This window comes from Rhea americana, unplaced genomic scaffold, assembly GCF_003343005.1.
Source record: "Rhea americana isolate MKP2758 unplaced genomic scaffold, rheAme1 scaffold_68, whole genome shotgun sequence".
Classification (NCBI taxonomy): domain Eukaryota; kingdom Metazoa; phylum Chordata; class Aves; order Rheiformes; family Rheidae; genus Rhea; species Rhea americana.
The window spans coordinates 614,440-634,612 of NW_028186845.1; the positions used below are offsets into that span (position 1 = coordinate 614,440).

At 43.5% G+C, this 20,173-nt stretch overlaps 1 protein-coding gene across 5 annotated transcripts in view; it reads right to left on the minus strand.

The window, feature by feature from the left end:
• ULK1 (unc-51 like autophagy activating kinase 1) overlaps positions 1-20,173 on the minus strand; it is an 80,074-nt gene that overhangs the window by 27,073 nt on the left and 32,828 nt on the right. For all 5 annotated transcript variants that reach the window (XM_085321148.1, XM_085321149.1, XM_085321150.1 and 2 more), the window contains exons 10-13: positions 18,186-18,244; positions 13,799-13,881; positions 9,134-9,184; positions 1,672-1,760 (exon numbers count right to left, since the gene is read on the minus strand). In XM_085321148.1, the coding sequence (XP_085177274.1) occupies positions 1,672-1,760; positions 9,134-9,184; positions 13,799-13,881; positions 18,186-18,244 (282 nt within the window). The remainder of the gene's footprint in view (positions 1-1,671; positions 1,761-9,133; positions 9,185-13,798; positions 13,882-18,185; positions 18,245-20,173) is intronic.

The following is a 20,173-nucleotide window of genomic DNA, read 5'->3' on the forward strand; positions in this document are numbered from 1 at the left end:
TGTTCATAAATGTCTGCACTGTCAGGACAACTCTATTTTACTGTAGTGCTGATGATGAGTTAAAGACAGGCCTAAARGAAACTGAGTCAGTTATATGTCAATAGACAAATGCCTCTCAGCCATCAGAGAGGCAGGACAGGCTTTAGACAGCCCATTTCTCCTCATTCTTCAGCCAAATGATAGGTAGCCCCACAATCCTTACACTTTACAGACAGATGAAGGAGGCTGGATGGTTTAAGAAAGCTTTAAGATAGCTGACTTGCCTTCTGAGTAGATCATAGACAATCTTTATCCTAATGTATTTTTAGGCTGAAAAGATTTAAATCAGCTTTTATTTGGGCCCTGTTAAGGCCTTGTTCCCTCTCCAAAGTCTCTCCCCTGTAGCTATGGGGACCCTCTCTCACTGTACACACAGTACATTAATCAGCAGAAGGAAACCTTCCAGCTGGCAGAGTTGTCCCTTTTCTACGCAGCATGCTAGCTSCCCTCTGCCAGCACGACATTTTTCACGTGCGGAGTCAGCCCACCTCTGCCAGCAAAACTTCAAAATGCAGACCRCACCTGGCCAAGCACACTTCTAAAATGGGAAACCCCACATTTGGCAATGAGTTTGTACCACCCTTGAGCTTCCCAGACAAGAATGCTCAGAGGAGGGAGTCTGCTTTTAATATCATCTAGTTGTCCCTGGAACCATGAAGGATCTCCCTAGGGTTGCAGGCAGGGCAGAGGCCAGCACAATCCTGGCCCATGGGGATACAACTGTGCAAGAGGGCAGAGCTCTCCTCCTGCCCAGTCCATGTCTTGAGCACCTGCAGCAGCTTCACCACAGCAGATGCCATGTTGCTGGAAGAGACTGTAAGAAAGGCTCAGTCCTGCCACTCCCTGAAGCAGGTTGCCCAGGGAAAATGAGAACAAAGCAGACAAGCAGCAACCCCAAGGGAGAGAGAAGAAAATTCACTCCTTCGCCCTTCCTCCACCTGTCACACCACCAGCATTCCTCAGTGCAAAAAAGCCAAAAGGCAGCTTTCTACAAGAGCCTTTGAAAACAAGCTTTTGGCTCAGTAAGCTGCAGGAATGTCACATCACTGGTCAGTTAATATTCTGCCCTTCAGGAAAGTTTTCTTCATTTTAGGGAACCAGAAGAAAAAAGAAATCCATCAGTTCAGATCAGCTCTCACAAGACCACCAGACTGTGGCCAGCCTGGTCTGAGCAYGTGGCTTTGCTCAACGAGGACGCCCATGGTGCCTGGGGATGGTGGTCAGAAGCGAGGAGGATCACCTTGCACCAAAGAGGGCTATGCTGTCACACTACTAAGACTTTGCTCAAGGGCAGAGAACTTGCAGTCAAATAACCAGGCCTAAACCCCGAGCTAGTGACTATTTGCAGTTCCTTTCTATATCTGGCAAGGCTAACTAGTATCATTTATGTCACCTTCTTTCACAAAGGCTTTTCACATAATAGACAACAACAAACTACTACTTCCTTACAAAGAGAAAGACAGCTTTCAGGATCCAAATCCTAAGCAAACTGTAGAGGACACAGCACCAAATCCACCCCAAAACAAGATGTTTGGCAATTTGCACCAGATGACAGCAAAAGCCTAARCCTTATTTCAAGAGAGCAAGCAGGGAGACCATCAACACAAGTACCATACTCTGAGCTGTACTTACAGGAGGTGATGCCAGGTGRGAAGTAGAAGAGCTGCTGGAAGAACTACCGGAGCCTGAACTGGGGTAAGAAGGCATTGGCACAGAAGCAGCTAAAAACAAGAGGAAAAAAAAGACAAACCAAAAAAATTGTCAAAATTTAAGAGCAGTCAGCAACAAAAGGTCTTATTCATCTTTTCTCATCAGATTTATCTCATGTACCAGAGGATGCCAATTAATGGAGAACAGGAGTAAAGTCAGCATTCTGTCCAGTTATCAGATTTGCATCCACTCACTCCTACACGCCCATTTCACAGTYATATCTCAGAACATCTGCCTAAGATCAGGTCTGCTGCGCTACAGCCAGCCTATAGCTGGTGAGATGGTTTCTGCCTAATGAGCCTCCAAGGCATCTTTTCTGTACATCTTTCCCTTCGTTTGCAAAGTGGACTGAGTTCTTGATGCCCCCAAAGTCATTTGGGCTCTCTAGGCCACACACGAGGAAAAAAAATATATATAGAATTAGTTATTCCATAAGGAAATTGTTTATTGTTTTTTTATAACTCAACACATTCTCCCTGGGTCACCTCTTCTGCAGCTTGAAGAGCTCTTGCTTATTTATCTCTCCTTGTACAGAAATTGTTCCACAGCACTGGTCATTCTTGCATTGCCTTTATATTTTTCTTGCTCAGGATCAGAACTGCATATTTTATTCACTTCATTTTTGAACTAGTTTTTGTAATCCTCGCAGAGGCAGAAAGCACATCCTGAAAGGATGCACTAACTTTCAGGTGGAAAAGATGATTAAGGCACCACAAGAGAAAACAATATTTAACTCCAATGACTTGTGCAAGTGAGGTTCAGTAAATAATTTAGAAGAGTTCAGCTCAGCTGAGGAGATAAGTCAAAGCTAACACCGGCTCTTTAAAAGACTACTTTGCAATATTTAGTGGTTCAAATTCCCAGGTCTCCCAGCATGATACTGAACAGTTCAGAAGTTGCAGAGAGTCCTTCACTAGGCAGCCCAAAGTCAAATTTTACTCTCTCACCATTTAGTATTTTAATAATGTAACACAAGAGACCAAAAGCAATGCTTAAGTGAGGTGAGAGATATTTTGCTTTGCTTCTCTTCCATTGTCCTGGCATAAAATTAGAAACTTGTACCGGATTTCTAATTTTACAGAATCTGTGCTAAATGACTCCATGTTTAATATAAGGAGGGATAATAATACATAGAAAGAAGGATGCTTCTGCTTGAAGTAAAGCTACCTCTGTCACTAATCACATTAGCTACTACAAAGGAACTAACTCTACAGGACCAGGTGGAAAAATAAAAGTACACCTCTTTGCAGTTAACTGTTGAAAATATTTTAATGACAAAAGAATGGAAAAAACATGCATTTTAATGAAGAATGTTACAAAATATTTTCATTTAGCCTAAACAGGGTTAAATGATGACTAGATTGGTGTCTCCTGCACAAACACAACAATTAGTTAGATACTGAATTCCTCAGTCCAATAGAGATGCAACAAGATCCAACAACAGCAAAACAAAGCCAAAGAAACACAGACTTAAAACATGCGTTTTTTACATAGGTAATCAACAGCTGGGACAGTTTAGCCACAGTCACAGTGACCTCCTCCATCCTTTGCAATGTTAGAAAAAGTGAGCTGACTATTTTTTTTCAGGAGATAAGTTCTACTGCAAATAAGTGATCCAGCAGAGTCCTGGGGCTTCTGCGATAGTAAGTCCTAGCACAATTGCTGCTTGGGACCCGCGTACAGTGACATACACACACGCACTCGCACATGTACAACAGCAAGAACAGGAGGAAAAGAAACCCTGCCCAGCAAGAACGGCTCTTCAACATATATATGGGGGAGAAATTACAGTTCTGGGTAGAGACCCACTCTTAATTGCTCTGCCATGCATCTTGGCCTATCTGCCTCTCAGCTTATGTCAGCAATAAGGAGTTTCATCAGAGGCTAAGCGTGTTCAGGGGAGCCAGGCAGGTGAAGGGAGCAGACACTGATAGAGGTGCCCAGAAGAACATGAGAAGTCAGGTCAGATGAAGGGTAGGAGGTAAAAGCACTAACGAGCAGAGAAGAGGWAAGGGATGCCTTCCCATATCTGCCTTCCTGTATCACGTTACGACGCATCAACAGTGTCCACTCAGAGTAGTTTGTCGGGCTAGGTCCACACATAGATTTCTTTCCAAAGCTTTACAAGAGGATGCCTTTCAGCCTCCACATCTATCCTAGGCTTGATTTTGTGCCATTGATGGGACAATGCTGTTAAAGCTCACCATCCTGGCTCTCGTAAAGCAACAGGGGCTGTGGTACCTGCAGACGGGACCACTGCAGGGCAGAGGCTTGGCAAGCTGCTTCACCAGCAGCCTGGGGTTCAGCTGTATGTCACTTCTTGAGCGCAGCTGGTTTATAACTCCCACAATCAGGGAACAAACTCAGGCATTCAAGAACTTGCCTGTAGAATGGAGAGCTGTCCTGCCTTTATCTACTTATATTTGATCTCAGAAATACYCCCACAGAGCCTGCAGACTGCAGAGCAGTCCTAATACATTACCTGTATATTTAAAACCAGAAGTCTAGTGGGAGAAAGTCTCCCTATTTTTATTCTGTAAATAGCTACGGAAGAATTCCACTCTATAGACAGCCTTTCCTACTATGCAAAGGACTTTTTAAAAGGAGGTAAGTGATTTCTAAACTGTATTCACATATCAGTCTTGATATTTGCTCCATTGTTTATTTTTTTTCCTGGAATTAGTATTTTCATTACAGTCATATGAGGTCTCTCACAAGGTCCCTTCCATCCTATTTTTGTGTTTATTATTGATTTAAACCTGGTTAAATTTGAGAGTCTATTTTTGTCTGTTTGCTTTGGACAACTTTCCATTAATCTAGAGAAAAGACAAACAGGCAGACTTCCACCACAAAGTGGAACTCAAAATTATATGTGCATTAAGCACAACTTTAGAGGCAATCTGTTTAACCATATTATTAAAGAACAATAACTTCTCAAAATCAATTGTAATAGGGGGAGGTCCAATTCAAAAGATCCTGTCATTAGAAACAGAGCCTTTGAGTTCATACATGTAGAACCATGAGGTCTGGCTCTGACAAGCCATCTCTGACCACCATATGCCTGCCTGTGYATATTTTTTTTGTGTCAGCCATTCAGAACAGCTTGAAAGCAAGATACTTGCTTCCATCTTCTCCACACACCCAGGCACTCCCAGTTTAAAATTAAAAAGGGTGCAAACACTTGGCTCATCATGTTTTCAGCTCAAGTCTGAATGCAGGGAATGTTGAGATGAATTGTAGGCCCCCACCCAAATCCAAAAATTGCTGGATTGTAATTGTAATGTAAATAAATCTGTTCTCATAATTGCCCTCTCCCAACTTGTTCCAGCAACAAAACAGTCATCCTGTTTGTTGCATAACCAATGCCAACTGTTTTCAAAATGAGAGCTAAGAATCATAAAGACAAGTCYGTGCCCCAGCTGCACAGATCCCAATACAGGATGAGAGTCTATGTATGTGACAGAGTACAACTGCTCTTACACACCTGCAAAACGAACTTCTAAACAAGTCTTTCCCCAAGGAGCTCTGTTATCTTGAAAATATCTGAGCCTCAAACTTCATATAAAGGCTTTGTTTGGAATCCAAACCCAACCCAAACATCGGAGGGATGCATTTTTGTGATCATCTGGATTCAATCAAAACCAGTCATCAAAAGTCACTCCTAACTGCAGTCTGACAAGGCAATAGTTTGAGTGCAAAAACAAAAGGTACCAGTTTGAAAAAAAGCCAAAAACCTCCTTGTGCTTTGAGTAAAAGAATTGCACCATTAAAATCTTTTATATGCAGAAGTTATGGTGATTTTGTGCCTGTTTTTACCTGAGCATTTTATGCACAATATGGTTATAGTGATGATAAAAAAGCAGCCAGATGTTCTAGACACTGAACCATCTCACTAGCATTATATATTACACTTATGAACAAGTGTTCACAGTACATATTCTCTTAAGTCAAAGTAAAGGAGGTACCAGCTTAGCATTCATTAGAGACAGGCAGAAAAACCTCCAAAATATTCTGCATGGGTACCAATTACATTGTGTTTACTGAGGGGAAGACTTGTGCAAGCATCTAATTATGCCTTCTTATGCAGTACTGCTGTAACGCACTGCCCTATACCATATGCTGATCAGAGACCTAGCTACAGACAGACAACATTCTGACTACATAACATATTTTAAAGACTTTATTAATAAATTTTTACATATCCAGTACATGCTTAATCATTGGTACAAAATCTACAATATAAAATATAAATAAACAAACAAAAATAGTAGTAGTTCAGTGTTTTAGTTACTAAAGTTAACAGAAGTTGGTCAACAAAACCTCAAGGCTTTGAACCACTCTTTGGGCTAAAGCCTGTGGCAAACAGACACTGCTTTGCARTGCACCCTGCATGTCAGAAGAGTTAAGTTCTTACTCACTGAAGACATGAGAGGAGAGTAGGGAGAACAGGAGAACAACCAACCCTCCAGACTGCAGAAGATGAGATGTGCATGCTGGAAGTGTTGCATTTGAAGATTTTTGATGAAAATATCRATTTTGCTAAAGTGCCTTGAAAATTATGCCAGTTTTTACTTAAGCTAGGGGAAAAACCTCCAGGCAGCCTCAAAATTATCYACTTAGAAAGACATTTGAGAATTCCAAGATTTTCCTGAATTCCAAAATTTTGTATTAAAAAAAAAAACAACTTTCCTGTATAATTGTGTGAGATGGTATACCAAGATGTATCRAACAGAACAAACAGCTTATGGCTCTTTATTTTTAAGCCCTGTGTTTTGATCAGATCTAGATCATCAGCCTTGATGGAGCTCAGCAGCTAGATTACGTTCTCAGCTCAGCAACTGGCTCTGCAGTGGCAACGACTCCCATTCTGTCTCCACTATCCGAGGGCGAACCTGCCTGCAGGGGCACAGGCCGTTGTGCTCTGTTCAGACTGCAAACCGATGTGGAAAGGAGGTGGCTCGCTAAAACTGTCTTGGGACCTAAGCGCATGTGTAGTGGAGGCACCTCTGAACTGGAAGCTCCTCTAGGCAAGAGCTGCGCAGTGCTCCCTGAGTTTAGCTGAGGTCTTGGTGCACTGGTCACTTAACAGCTACTATGCTGAAACACAGAAGCTGGTACGCGTTACCTAATAAACTCCCTTAAGAGAAACTTGCACACTCAAATGTTGCTGATCTAAGTCTAGCTTCCACTGAAGTCGGGGTAGTCCAGTTATCAGGTTCCAGGGAGAACAAAAATACAACAGTACGCTGTTCCTCTCCCCAGCTCTCTATTACAGGCCAGAGGATGCCAACAAACAAATCCAATTTGAGCAAGATTCAGGGGCAAATGCCCACCTCCTCCTCAATCCTTCCTACATTCATGGTACAGAGACACACACTTAGATGAAGCAACATGATAAACTTTCAGACTGGTCTCAGTTCTGCCTGCAAAGCCAAGCTAGTCCCTGATCAACTGTAATCTTGTGAAGTCGTTTACTTCATCTAAAACTGTGTAAATATTAAGCATGCTACCATGTTAAACAGTGTCCTGTACATCTTGGATGACTTCTAACTGAGATCACTAATGCAGATGTTTCCTGATGTGCTGGCTCCTCTCTAACCTTTGTAGTAAGCAAAAGGACCGTAATTTCCACATCCAGCCTTTCTCATCAAGGTTCTTCACTGCACTTTCCGACCAGTGCACATCAGCTTGAAGACCTACAGTAATGAAGAGCTACTTCTCCTCTTGTGTTTTTGAGTTCAGCAACGGTGTCTCCTGCCTGGAGAGGGCTCCAGATTGTGGACACGGGCCCGGAGGTGGGGACCAACAGGGCAGGAAAGAGGCCTGGAGTTTGGATAGTCCTTATCTACCCATAAAGGTACCCTCTTTACTGGGCCTGCACCCTCTGCTATTAATTTTGGTGCAGCTGAGGGCAAAGGCTGAGCTAGTAGGACAGCCTTCTGATCATGACGATGCGTCTGGTTTCTGCACAGTGAAGGTGCGGGAGATGCTGGAAACTGAGGCCAAGCCAGGAGAATCCTTTCCTGCTTGCATGGGTTTTTCTGATCCCTAGGCCAGTGAAGCAATGGAGCAGCTGGTGGTAGGAGATGAATTGGTGGGCAGGCAAGACAGGGCTGAGRGAGTCCTCCTTTACCCACAGGATGATCAGGCTTTGAAGGGTTTTTCCCACACAGCAGTGGCATAGTTGGTGAYGAGAGCTGGGCTGGCTTAGGAGCAGTCCTGCACAGGCAACTGCCTTTCCTGCCTGCAGAGCAGCCCTGTTTTACAGGATTAGCCCGATATCTTGCTGGCACAGCTGGAGATAGGGGCTTGGCCGGCTTGCAAACACACCTAAACCAGAAGCGTCTTTTCCTGCCCGCAGGACGGTCACCTAAGTACACAGTTAAAAATCCGTATCAGGAACAACCAAGAAGACTCATACTGTAGGACCACCAAGGTGCAGGCAAGAGGCTGTCAGCATGATGAGGGTGTTGGACAAGGGGGCATCCCTTGCAATAGGCATCCAAGAGAGGCTCTGTGTTCAGAAAGCATCGAGCATGCTTCCTCTGAAACATCCAGTCCCTGGAAGCTGGGCTCCTCAAATCAGCCAATGCTGAAAACCTTGGATCTATATCACTTATTCAGGTGATCAAAAGGCCCAAGATGATCCTTCCAGGAGGAGGAAGGTGACTACATGCAATTCTACTTAACCAAATCTCTTGGCCAGAAGAATATTATCCCATACACTAGCAGCAACTCTGGATTGTTTTCTACTGAAAACAAATTTCTGAATCCTAATACACACAGTTTGAAAACTTCAAAAATTTCAGCCCAGAAGGGGAAAGGATTTTCAACAGAAATGTGTCTTTGTCTCAGCCAGTTCTCACAGAATACTCCAAACAAACCCCTCTATAACAAGACTTAGAAGATTCAGCAAGAATTTGAAGGCAAATCTTGAAACAAAATTTGGTAACTGGAACCTGCCATTTGGCACAGCCAACCTAGGGTACCACCTGGCCTAAAGTCACACCAACAATATTAATTTTCCTGCACACCATTCACTACCCATATCTTACAGATGTAAATGAAAGACAAGATCATGTAGCATAATCCTGTTACCCTACAAGCATCCCCACTGGCCAACGGCTTCACAAAAAGCAGTTGAATATATTTCAAAACTAGTTTTACTTCTAACTTTAGCTTTCTAAATAGCCCCCAAATCCTTCCTTTGAAGATAATTCAGCAAAATTAAATAAATCTAATAGCAAAATCTAGACACACCACCGATGAAACTTTAATCCATACTCAATCCAAAAAACAGAGAGTTTTTTTTCTTTTTTGAACTACAAGCAAAGACAGACATATCACAATTCAAAAAGAAAAGTAGTTAAAATGCAAGACTTACATTTTTTCATAGAGGCACTTGCATCCAAGAATGGGTGATGGAAAAATTCATCTGGAGAAAAAAAAAAAGTTAAGAACAATGACCCAGTGAAAAGAAGCAACTGTAAAAAGTTTATGAAGCAATTGAAAAACCATAATAGGTCACAATATTTTTACAGTGAAATTTTTTCCATACAATCTAGTCAACTTCCATGCTTAAGTGACTGACTGCTATGGCATGTAGTACTGGTCTAAGAATACACCCTTGGGACTGGACACAGGACCTGCTCAAGAAAAACTGCAGAGAAGTTATTTGGATCAACAAATTACTGTACAAGTATGAAGGAACAGCATCACCTGTGCTCCCAGCCATCTGCAAAATCAGCTCTGGGCAGAAGGGTCAGGGGACAGTAAATCAGATGGAGCAATTACACAAATGAAGAAAGGAGAAAAAAAAACAAAAAACCCCCAACACTCTTGCCAAAAACATAGCTAAAGGACACAAAGATTTGAACTCTGGGACTTACCACAAGTACTAATGGCTTTTCCTTCCCACAGGGCCTTAAAGAACTTGGTAAGATTTTGCTGTAAGCTACCAGTCTGGGCTGCCAGTGAGCATACACTAAGTTAATTAAGACTGCTCCCCTGTCTTCCAACAGCTACATTACACTTGTAGGAATGGGAATTCGTTATTGAGGGCCAAAGATGACTGGGAATATGTTGACAGCTGGTATGAGCACATCTCTGCACCTGTGCAAAGGGGCAGAGATTGAAAGTTCTCATCAAGAAAAGGGGAATCCTAAGCAACAAAGCAGCACTAAAATCCCTGGCTGGTCAGGAAGGCAAGCAACCCTAACTGCAGGGATCCAGGAGCACTATATATCAGACTGCCACTAATTTGACAGAAGAGGCACGAAGGGCTAAAGGACTTCCACCAAGTAATCTTCCATCATACACAGCTGAGCCCATCCTGCACTTGAGGCAGAAATGGATTTTCTAACAGGCCACCACAGAGTGGTGGAGCCCAGAACTCCCTTACTCCCTTTCTTTTGCACTAGGCACAATTGCCATGTCTTTGCTCACCATGGGAAAGTGTTCTACAGACTCATATYGAGAAAAACTTCTGTCCTGGCTTGCCAAAGACCCTTTACATGTTTTTCTGCCCTTGCACAGTAGCCTTCCTGCCCAGCACTTCTGTCTTTGATCCAGTGCAGTTTAGCACTGACTCCTCTCCTATCTCAGTCAGCAACTCAGTCTTTCAAGAGCATTAGTCATGGATCATCACTGATTATTTAGCTAGCTAGAGGCAGTTCAACTTGTTTTCCCAGCATAGATTTCCTGTTGCAACACCAAGCTTACAAACTTCAACATTCTGTAAACAGCTTCTCATTAGCCCATGAGTTTTCCTGGAAAAAAAAAAACCCACCAAACAAGCCCTCTCTTCCCCACTCCTCCTTGCAAGGCCTCACAGTCAACAGTATATTGGTTTTGTGCTCAGCATAACAGAAATGACAGAAATCTTTGGGAGATTTCAGCTTACCTGCCAGACTAGATCTGTTATGGATGGAAACATCCCTACTCTGATGGAAGCTCCTTGACTGTTGTGTTTCCAGCTTCTCCATCAGCCCAGTCCTCTAGAGGGTATCATCCCCTCAGCTGAGCTGATTTATCTGGTTACACAGTAGCCACGGAGTGGGTGGAAATGACCATTTCTTTCACTGTTCTCCTTTCCTCCTCCAGACTGATTATTGTGAAGCAAAATTAAACAACCTTACTTAAAAACATCAGCAAAAAACTTGCCACTTGAAACCCTCTTGGCTGTCCCCTAGATAATCTTGAAATTGCAAAGACCTCTATTTCTTAGTAGAACAGCAGCTGAGACAAGCAACAAGCAAATGAAGTTTCAGTTTCGTGCAATGCTGGCATATGAATCCCCTAAAACCCGGGGGGGAGCTCTGTGGAAGGCACTGTGCCCATCTCTGCAGGGCCTCTGGGACCTCTAGTTCCTCTGGTATCCTTAGCTCCTCCGAAATGGCTGCTCTGTAATCATCCCTGACCCAGAAACATAAGAATCTTAACTGAACAGGGTATGGAAAGGTAAAGGACCTTAAAGACACTGATCATCAGCCAAAATTAGATCTTTCATGAACAGCAGAGGTGAACAGAGTAACCTGTGGCTAGTTTCCTGGTAGAGAGACAAAGCACCTGTCTGCTGGGAGCCATCTAAGGGTTGGGCTAAAATCCTGAGGCTGCTCTGTATTAACAGTTTAGGTGCAGCCAGCCAGAGACAGCAGCTGAAAACGTGACATAGCTGGACACAGAAGTGCTCTCATTTAAGTATTGTACTATTTTTGCAAGAGGCATAATCTGGAAAACTCCCAAGCTGACACTACCTAGGGAAAGGAAGAAGAGTCCATTCAGCATGTGCACATCAGAGTCTCTAAGCCCTCAGGAACACAGAGGAATTCAAGACCTGGCACCAGGAGACAGCAGAGAAAACAGTTACATGGTTGTGTCACAAGCAGGGATGAAGCTCAGATGCTTCAGCAGAAGTGGAGAGTCGGAGGAAAGGAGGGAGCAGCCGATGAGAAAAAGGATGTAACTGGATGCTGAGGAAGYGTATTGGTCTAAGTCAGTCACGGGTCTAGTGCTTGCTTGCCTCTCAACTCACAGGAGATATTTTAACATGACACGGGATATCAGATTGTTACCTGCCCTTACCCACACAAAGGATCTTTTTCTATACAGATTGGCACATCTTTGTGAGATGCAGCTGTTTCTCAGGGAAAGGTTGTCTATATATATTCTATATAGAAGCCTATATTTCAGATGTTCCTTATGCTTTATAGAAAGCAGATCTCAGGGGTTCAATCTCAATCCAGTAAGATATGCTGTATCTGTTGTCCTCAGTGAAATCCAAGCGTATTATCTCAAGTTCCCAAGCATCATAAAGTAAACTCCTAAGAAGCACAGAAACAGCTTTAGGGCCAAAAAGGTTTACTTGACTCAATTTTTGACAGCAGGAAAACAGGAACCTAAATATGTTTTCTTTTATAATGTAGAGCATTTTGTAATGTGTGATAGAAGACAGATCCACAGCCCAGATAGAGGAATTGCAGGAAATAGGGAGGAGCACTTGTATTCCAGCCAACCTGCCAGTGGCTTCAACAACTCTCTTTTGAAAAGGCTTTTCTCATTTCTGCACCGAGTAAACACTAGTCCTTTACATTCAACACTGCATAATTATGATCAGTCTCAGTTAATCCACACACTTGCTTTACCCAGATGATAGTTTACACAGAAAGGTTTCCCTGGTATCTCCAATCCAAAAAGTAACAGMGGCTGCAAAACAATCTCTTCAACTAGCATGTGTTGCCCAGCAAGCAACAATCCACCTGAACAGGTAAGCAAAAACCTCCTCACCACCACCTCCAAGACAGAAATATCAAGCACCTTTACCACAGATCTGACTAAAAACCAATATTCTGAAAGTACATGCAAGAACACTGCCTCTCACCTTACTCTTAGAAGAAGGGAAAGTGTTGGGCAAAAAAGTAGCAAATCCTATGCCTTGCTGTGATATTTAACACAGATCTGTGGGCTTCAGCCACAGCAGCCTCGTTTCAGGAAAACCACCTAAACAGGCCTGTCCAGTGCCAAACCTCACTCAAACTCTGAGAAGCTGGGAGGAGCAAACTTAGCTCTTCTGCCATAGGCGTGGAATAAGGGAAAGCAGAGGTGTTCACTGCTGTTCTCTTCCTCTGCTCCTGGAGGCTGACAYACGACTAGAACAAACCTCCTTAGTTAGGCACACTACTCATATTCCAATTTTTATCCAAGAAAAATCTATAGCYTCTATCCTTGCCTAGGGAGAGGGAAGACAGAGTTGCCTTTAGATGTCCTGGTCCTTTAAGGGGCTCCAGTAGTATTTCCAACTCTGCCTGCTTGCCCCTAAAACATGGCTCCACTAGCTCTTCAGACCTTTTGGCTTAGCTAAGCAATCTGGAAGAGGCTGCCAGAAACACAACTGCCTGGCTCCTAATGATTGTTCTCAGTAAAGAATTAGTCATCAAAAAAGGGCCTTAAGGAAATCTCCATGCCAGCCAGGTCAGTACACTGAGACACAGATCTGCTGGGAGAGCCAGGAGACTGCCAGRTGTGAGTCCTGATGAGCACCAAGGCATCATTCCATAGGAATCTGGAGGAGGGAAGGGGCTACATGTAGCTGAGGTTTCCCGGCTTGGATTATCACTGCAGATCCAAGGAGAGGGAGGATATAAAATTAATCATCTATTAAATGGATGCAGCTTGCAGCTTTGAAAAGATACTATGACAGAGTAAGAACAGGAGTGCAACAGATRCACACTTCACCTGATAGCACACTTAACAATAGAAGTTGAGAAAGATTACAAAATCAGAGGCCAAGAGAGGGAATGCAGGTAGGAAAGCACTTGCCAAAGGCACACCAAATCTCCGGGCTTACAACATTTTATTGGAACCAGCACAGATCTTCCGAGCAGATAATAAAACCCCAAGATAAAGAAACTTCCTGGGCAGGTGAAGCACATACGCCAACCTAGAAGCTTTTAGTAGCACCAGCCACAACTATGAAGGTTTGTGCAGTGCAGTGGCACAAAAAGGGATGGCAAAGAGAAGCAGCAAAAGTAGAACCAGAAGAGTCTCTTACCAAAGTCCATGCGATCCTTATGATTGCGCTGCAAAAGGCCCAGCAGCAGCTGCCTTAGGTGGCTTGATGTCTCTCTGGGGATGCTAGGATTAAAAACAAAAGCAAAATAAGAAAGAGTCTCAGCCTACTTCAGCTGCTTCTACATATGCAGGAAGGCAAACTGCAAATGCAAACTTGTTTTCTGCCTGCTGGGGTAGGAACAGGAGAAGCGCTCAGTGGAGAGAGGCTGAACAGGAATACCTCTATTTGCATCTCTATTTGCCTTTTACTTCCCATTGTTATCATAAAGCTAGATTAGCCATAGCCTTAAAGTGGCYTCTCCCATGAGCACCTGCAGATCCTTCCCTTCCAGAGGCCAATGTCATCTGTCTAATTCTCAGCTAAACCCATTCAGTATAAAATAAGTTGCACAAGATAAATAAAATATCTTATCAATGYCTGTAAGTACCTGAAGGGAGGGTGTCAAGGGGACAGGGACAAACTCTTTTCAGCTGTCCCATGTGACAGGACAAGAGGCAATGGGCAAAAACTGAACCACAGAAGTTCAGCCTGAATATGAGGAGGAATTTCTTCGTTGCGAGAGTGACAGAGCACTGGAACAGGTTGCCCAGAAAGGTTATGGAGTCTCCTTCTCTGGAGATCTTCAAGGCCCGCCTGGATCCAATCCTGTCTACCATACTCTAGGTGACCCTGCTTGAGCAGGGGGGTTGGACTAGATGATCTCCAGAGGTCCCTTCCAGCCTTACTGACTCTATGATTCTAAGAAAATATGTTCCACTCGTTCTAATGAGAACAAGGAGATCACTAAAATGAAGCAGTTACTTARATGAAGTTTCCAATTAAGGCATTGGTAGTAAAATTTATCACCAATTACTACTATTTTATTAAGGCATTTCTTTTCAAATGCAGCTTATATAAGACTAGCAAGTGACCTTTGCTTATTTGCCCCCTTGTTATACAGTATTTATTAATCAAAGGCCACTAAGATCAGAGCATCTGCCACCCAAGCAAACTAAAATTAGTGCTGCTATTTCCCCACTCTGCAGTGCAGCAGAGAAGGAAATAACACTCTTTAGCGACCATCACAGCACAGAAGCGCTAGTGAAACACTGCACCTCATTCCACAAGCAGATGGGGGAAAGGGAGAGATCAGGGCAGTTCCTCATAACCTGGGTATATTGCACAAAGCAGGGAATAAATGAATGGATTAAGGAAGGGAAAGCAGAGTTCAGCTCTTGCATAAGTGGATTCAGCTATGCTGACTTTCCTCAGTAACTAGAGTGCTGTTAGGAGCCCCAACAGCAGGRCCCTGACTACAGCCAGAGCAGAGCTCTCCAAATTAAGCGTAGGTGGCTCCAGCTCCTTTTGGTATTAACTCTGTTTATCATGGCCATGCCCAGCATGGTCCCCACAGTCTGCCAGGCTTTTTCCTCCTCTCATGCAAGGGTCAGCTAAGGTAATGGCATATGCACTCAGCAAAGCAATTTTAACTGCGCAAAGCCTGAGTCTACTCAGTAGGACAGCACGTGGCTCGCGCAGGCAGGGCTCCACTTCACTGGGCTGACATCACTCACCAGCCCAAGATAGCGTCTGACCCACACGGGGAGAGACAACTGCGTTTGCACCTCCTCTACCACCTCCACCCCTGACATGGATGGGGTAAAAAAAAAAAAAAAAAAAAACAGCTGGGGCAAGAGGAGGGAAAAAATGTGCTAGATAGCATTAATAGAATCTTGTTCAGTCAGGAGTGAAACCAGAGATGCTAGACAAGGTGTGTATTTATAGGTTTGAGCACTATCCGGTTATTTTTCTATGAAGTCCTAGGCCTCACTTGTGCAGGAATTTGAGCCCAGTRATTCCTAGAACTCAGAGTCACAGCAAGCATTCATCATGCCTGTTTGTCCTGGAGGAGCTGGTTTTCCATCCTTGACAAAAAAAACAACTATAGCTATTTTTCCACCCTGACAGAATTACACRTCTTCACAGGCTGATGGAGGAAGAAGGCAGGAACTCGGGAAGGGATGCAGTTAAACTGAGACTTAATTTGAGCCAAGGAAAACAAAACAAAACAAGAAAACTTGTCAAAAAAGGCATGCCTCAGAAGTACACTGTGTAATAGAGTAACTCAAGATACCAGAGCTAGCAGACTCTCCTGAAAAATACATTAGTGCTGGAGACCTGCAGTCCTCCAGTACTATCGTCATTATTTATTTATTCATGACAAAACACTCATCCAAGATCAGTCCATTTCCCAGCAATGACTTTAGTTTTTATATGAATTTAAAGCCAAGAAACAGGCAGGTCAAGTGGTAGACCTGAGAAATCACAAAGCAGACTGAAAATAGCGCAGGCTAACAGCCTGTCTGCCTCCTCTTACTCTACAGGATTATTTTCCRAGGCCATCCTGTTAAACATGAGTAAGAAAACTGCCTCCTTCCTCCCATGATCTAGAATATACTTTGCCACGCAAATGAGTACAATCAATGTTAATTAGATCAGTACTATTCAAATTGAGGCCTTTGGGCTTACCCCTAACTGCCATGAGCTCCCCACCTCGGAATGGCATTTCACCAGTCTGCAGTCACATCAACTTGAGGTGGAGACTGCTCGTGGGGCTCGCAGGAGCTTTTCTTCCCCACCCCACTTGCAAGCTGGAGCACACCATCTCCCATGGGGATGCTGGGGAGGTGGGTGCCAGCCTGACTAGCCCCAAGGAGAGTGAAACCAAACACTGGCACTGCAGCAGTCTGAGAACAAGGTCACTCGAACAGTTTCATGTTTCATCCTGCGCTGGCAAGGCTAGAGGAGGCAGTTTATTCATGTTTACTCAGGAAATAGCACAGATTGCAGCTCACATTGGAGACTAACGAACTTTGGAAAGCAGAGGGTCAACACTAACACAAAGGCAGMCGTGGATTTGAGTTCTGGGGTAAAACAAACAATGGCCTTGGATCTAAATTTTGGTGCAATATGGTAGTTAAAAGCAGAGGTGGTAAATACAATGCGTACACAGTGTGTTCAGTACAAAGGGAAAGAATTAATCCCTACAAGAACAAACATGCTGTCCTCTTACTGCTGAGTTTGTTTCTCCTCTTGGCTGCCTCCTACCACATSCTCCACAGGCTAAAGTGGCAGCAGGGCAAACAGGTCGTATCAGCAGTAGGAAGCTTTTTAATCACAGGGATTTATTTCTCTCTAAGAGCAACTACCTCAAAGGTGGGCACCCATTTCTTTTTAGGCCCTTTGCAGGAAATGGGGGCTGTACTTTCTGTCCACACAGATTATTTGACTCCAGCTACCTGGTGGTTGTTTGCCTATGAATTGCCTTGTTTGGCTGTTTTACTCCATCACATGCTCTGGTTCCATCTAGAARTGTATGCACAGGCCCAATATTTAATCCTCATCAAAAGTTCCCCCCTTTCCCCAAATCAAAAAGGAAGTACCTAAAGGGAATCTAAATGCATAGCACAGGTCATTAATCAGAGCTCTGGTTTCTTGACAGCTCTTTCCACTATCTCTTGGAGCCGTCTAAACTGATAAGGAAAAAGCATATACAGCARCTCAATGAACTTCCTGCACAAATGGCTGCATTTGCAGCTCTGTCAAACAGAAGCAACTTTTCTGTTTAAAAATTTCTTTCAGTATTTGGGCAAGTAACTTGCAACTTCAATCCTGTCTTCACACTAGGTTAAGATTTTAATAGCAGACACAAGGTTCTGCTTTAAGAGCTCAGAGATCAAAAGAAAAGACCACAGCAACAAAACCAAAATATAGTGACAAATCACAGCACTCAGTGGCAGCTGGCTATTTTGCTAGGTAACATGCACCCTGTAGGATGAGAGCAGATACCTTCCCTACATATCCCTTGCAAACTGCAGTTGTGTCCATTTTTATAGAGGTTATGTATTTCCTCCTACAAGAATGATGGACATGAGCAGTTGCTGTCCTGACACATGGAAAAAAATGGGAATGCAATCTCCAGTCAGGTATCGCAGGTTAGAGGAGAGACCACTATTTGGCTCCCTGTATGATTGAAGAATTGCCATGTTTTCTTCCTAAGAATCATTTCCAGCCTCAGGGAAAACCCTACTTGGAAACCAACCACCAGCTGGCTCTTGAAGTCACTAATGGCTGCTTCTAAATAAACCCTGAATCTTTGTAGCATAGAAGGGAARGAATATCTGGGGAAGGGGAAAGTACCAACTCTGGCATTCGGCTGCTGTCTGACTTGCTCTGGGCCACRTTGCTACCAGTTAAGGAATAGCGAAAGGCAGGTGGACAAATATTTTAGTTATATCCCTGAGCAACAAGCYGGGAGCATGAGGGGACAGGTGTAAATACAGTGTAAGCAAGTGGAAACAAACAGTGACACTGGAAGAATGCTTACTTCGGCATCAGCATCTTGTTTTTCTCATAGAAGAGACGAAGATCCTGTGGACTGCTGGCCTACAGAGGAGAAAGAAAACCAGYGCATGAAGCAGTTTACAATAAAAGGGAGAGGATTAGCATTTTCATTTTAGTTACTCTGAAGAGCAGAGGCAACTTTGCAATTGCTGAACCAGCACAATGAGAACCTGAAGCCTTCTTTAGCTTGAAAAGCCAACGCTGTGCCAGAGCAAGAATACAAGTATTTCAACCTCCCTCACCTGATCCCTTCTGAGAGCGGAGCTTTGTTTCAGTGGGTCTGATGCTGAGSTCTAAGCTGCCTAATAGCCTCACCCAGGAAGCAAAATAACTGAAGACGTGAGGACTGCCAAATGACRAATGGCAGCTCCTGCTGAGAACGTGGATTAGTGTTGCAGTATTTAGAAAAAGGGTAGGGAGCTTGAGTGTGTAGAAACCAGGAACATAGGGAAACAGCAATTCCAACTTTCCTACCTTAATTCCAGGAAGCCAGAAGGTCAAGCCACAGCCCCTCTCGTGCCCAAGAGGTTTACAATTGCCAGTGTACAAAAATCTCATGTCATTTCTCCTTTTGATTTTATACCCCAAATACAGGACTACTAAATTAACCCAACTGTTTCAAGCTTTAGTTGTTAGGCAGAGTCTCTCTAACAAGGGCAGAGTGGGCTGGATGACGTGCCACACACATGAAGGTATATACAAACAAGGAGGRAAGATCAAATATTTGTGTGCAATCCATTATCGCTACAGCAGTGTTTAGGAAAGGATGGATGAGAAAGGAAAAAAGAGAGAGAGAACACACACCTCAAGCTTTCCACCCACTTCCATTTGTAAATTGGAAGCATTTAAGGTCAATTAAGATGCTTAAAATGGCAAATCAGACAATCCAATCTGCAGATGGCCATCAATACCAACAACACTGCATGGCTGAAAGAACAGCTACACAAGATGCTGTTTCAACATCACCTACTCCCTCTGGCTGAAGATGAAAAAATCAAATTAAGGACAATTGTGAAAGCTCAATACAAAGCTCAAAGAAAAACCACAGGGAGGGTCTCAAAAGCTGATGAAGTCAGACTGGGGAGTACTGATCAGGACAACACTCCCTGCACAGCCTAAGCAACCCAAGCTATACTACCGATCTGTACCAGTAACATACGATGGGCATTGCTATGCACACACAGACACTGGCACGAACCAACGGCATTCCAGACAGAAATAAGAAAGATCTGGTTTTCCTCTCTGCAATAACCCACCCTCTGCTGTTTACAGAATCAGCAGGGTCCCAAACAGAAGGTGCAAAGATATTAYGCTCTTCACAAACCATTACATGACTGCTGTTCAGAGCACAGCATGTTGTTATGCAGAAGTAAATACACACAACGGCATTTCCAGTCAGTGACATTCAATTCAGTTCAGTAAAACTCCAGCTTATACTTTTCCCCTTGCAGATCTGGCTTTGTAATTAGATTCTTAATATTTGGCAAACTTTAATGCAGCAAACGTCCACACTGCACCAAATGCCTTGGCCACAATGCTCTGCATCATGGAAAACTACGCCAACAGACATGCATACAAGGAGGAACACAATTCCGCTGCAGGGAAGCAAAGTGCTCGCTCACATCAGAGACACAAGCCTTGGCTGCTTCCTCTGCAGTGCTTCCCGTCACTACTACTCATTTCAGAAATACAATGAACCTCTACTTCAGACAGTGTTTTGTGAAAAATATTTTCCTGACAATAAAGGCAGACTATGTTAAGAGAAACACATATGCAAAGTCCAGTTCATCAGAGAGAGTTTAAGAACTAGCTTAGATAGAAACAAAATCCTCYGCCTGCTTTTTACCACCTCCCCTCCGCCTCCCAAAAAAGTGATGCTGTTCCTCCACATTCTGCTTTCTCAGCACAATTCCCACTTGTTCAACAAGGATCATATCTGTGGTGTCAGGCCTCTGACCACCCAGACTATGC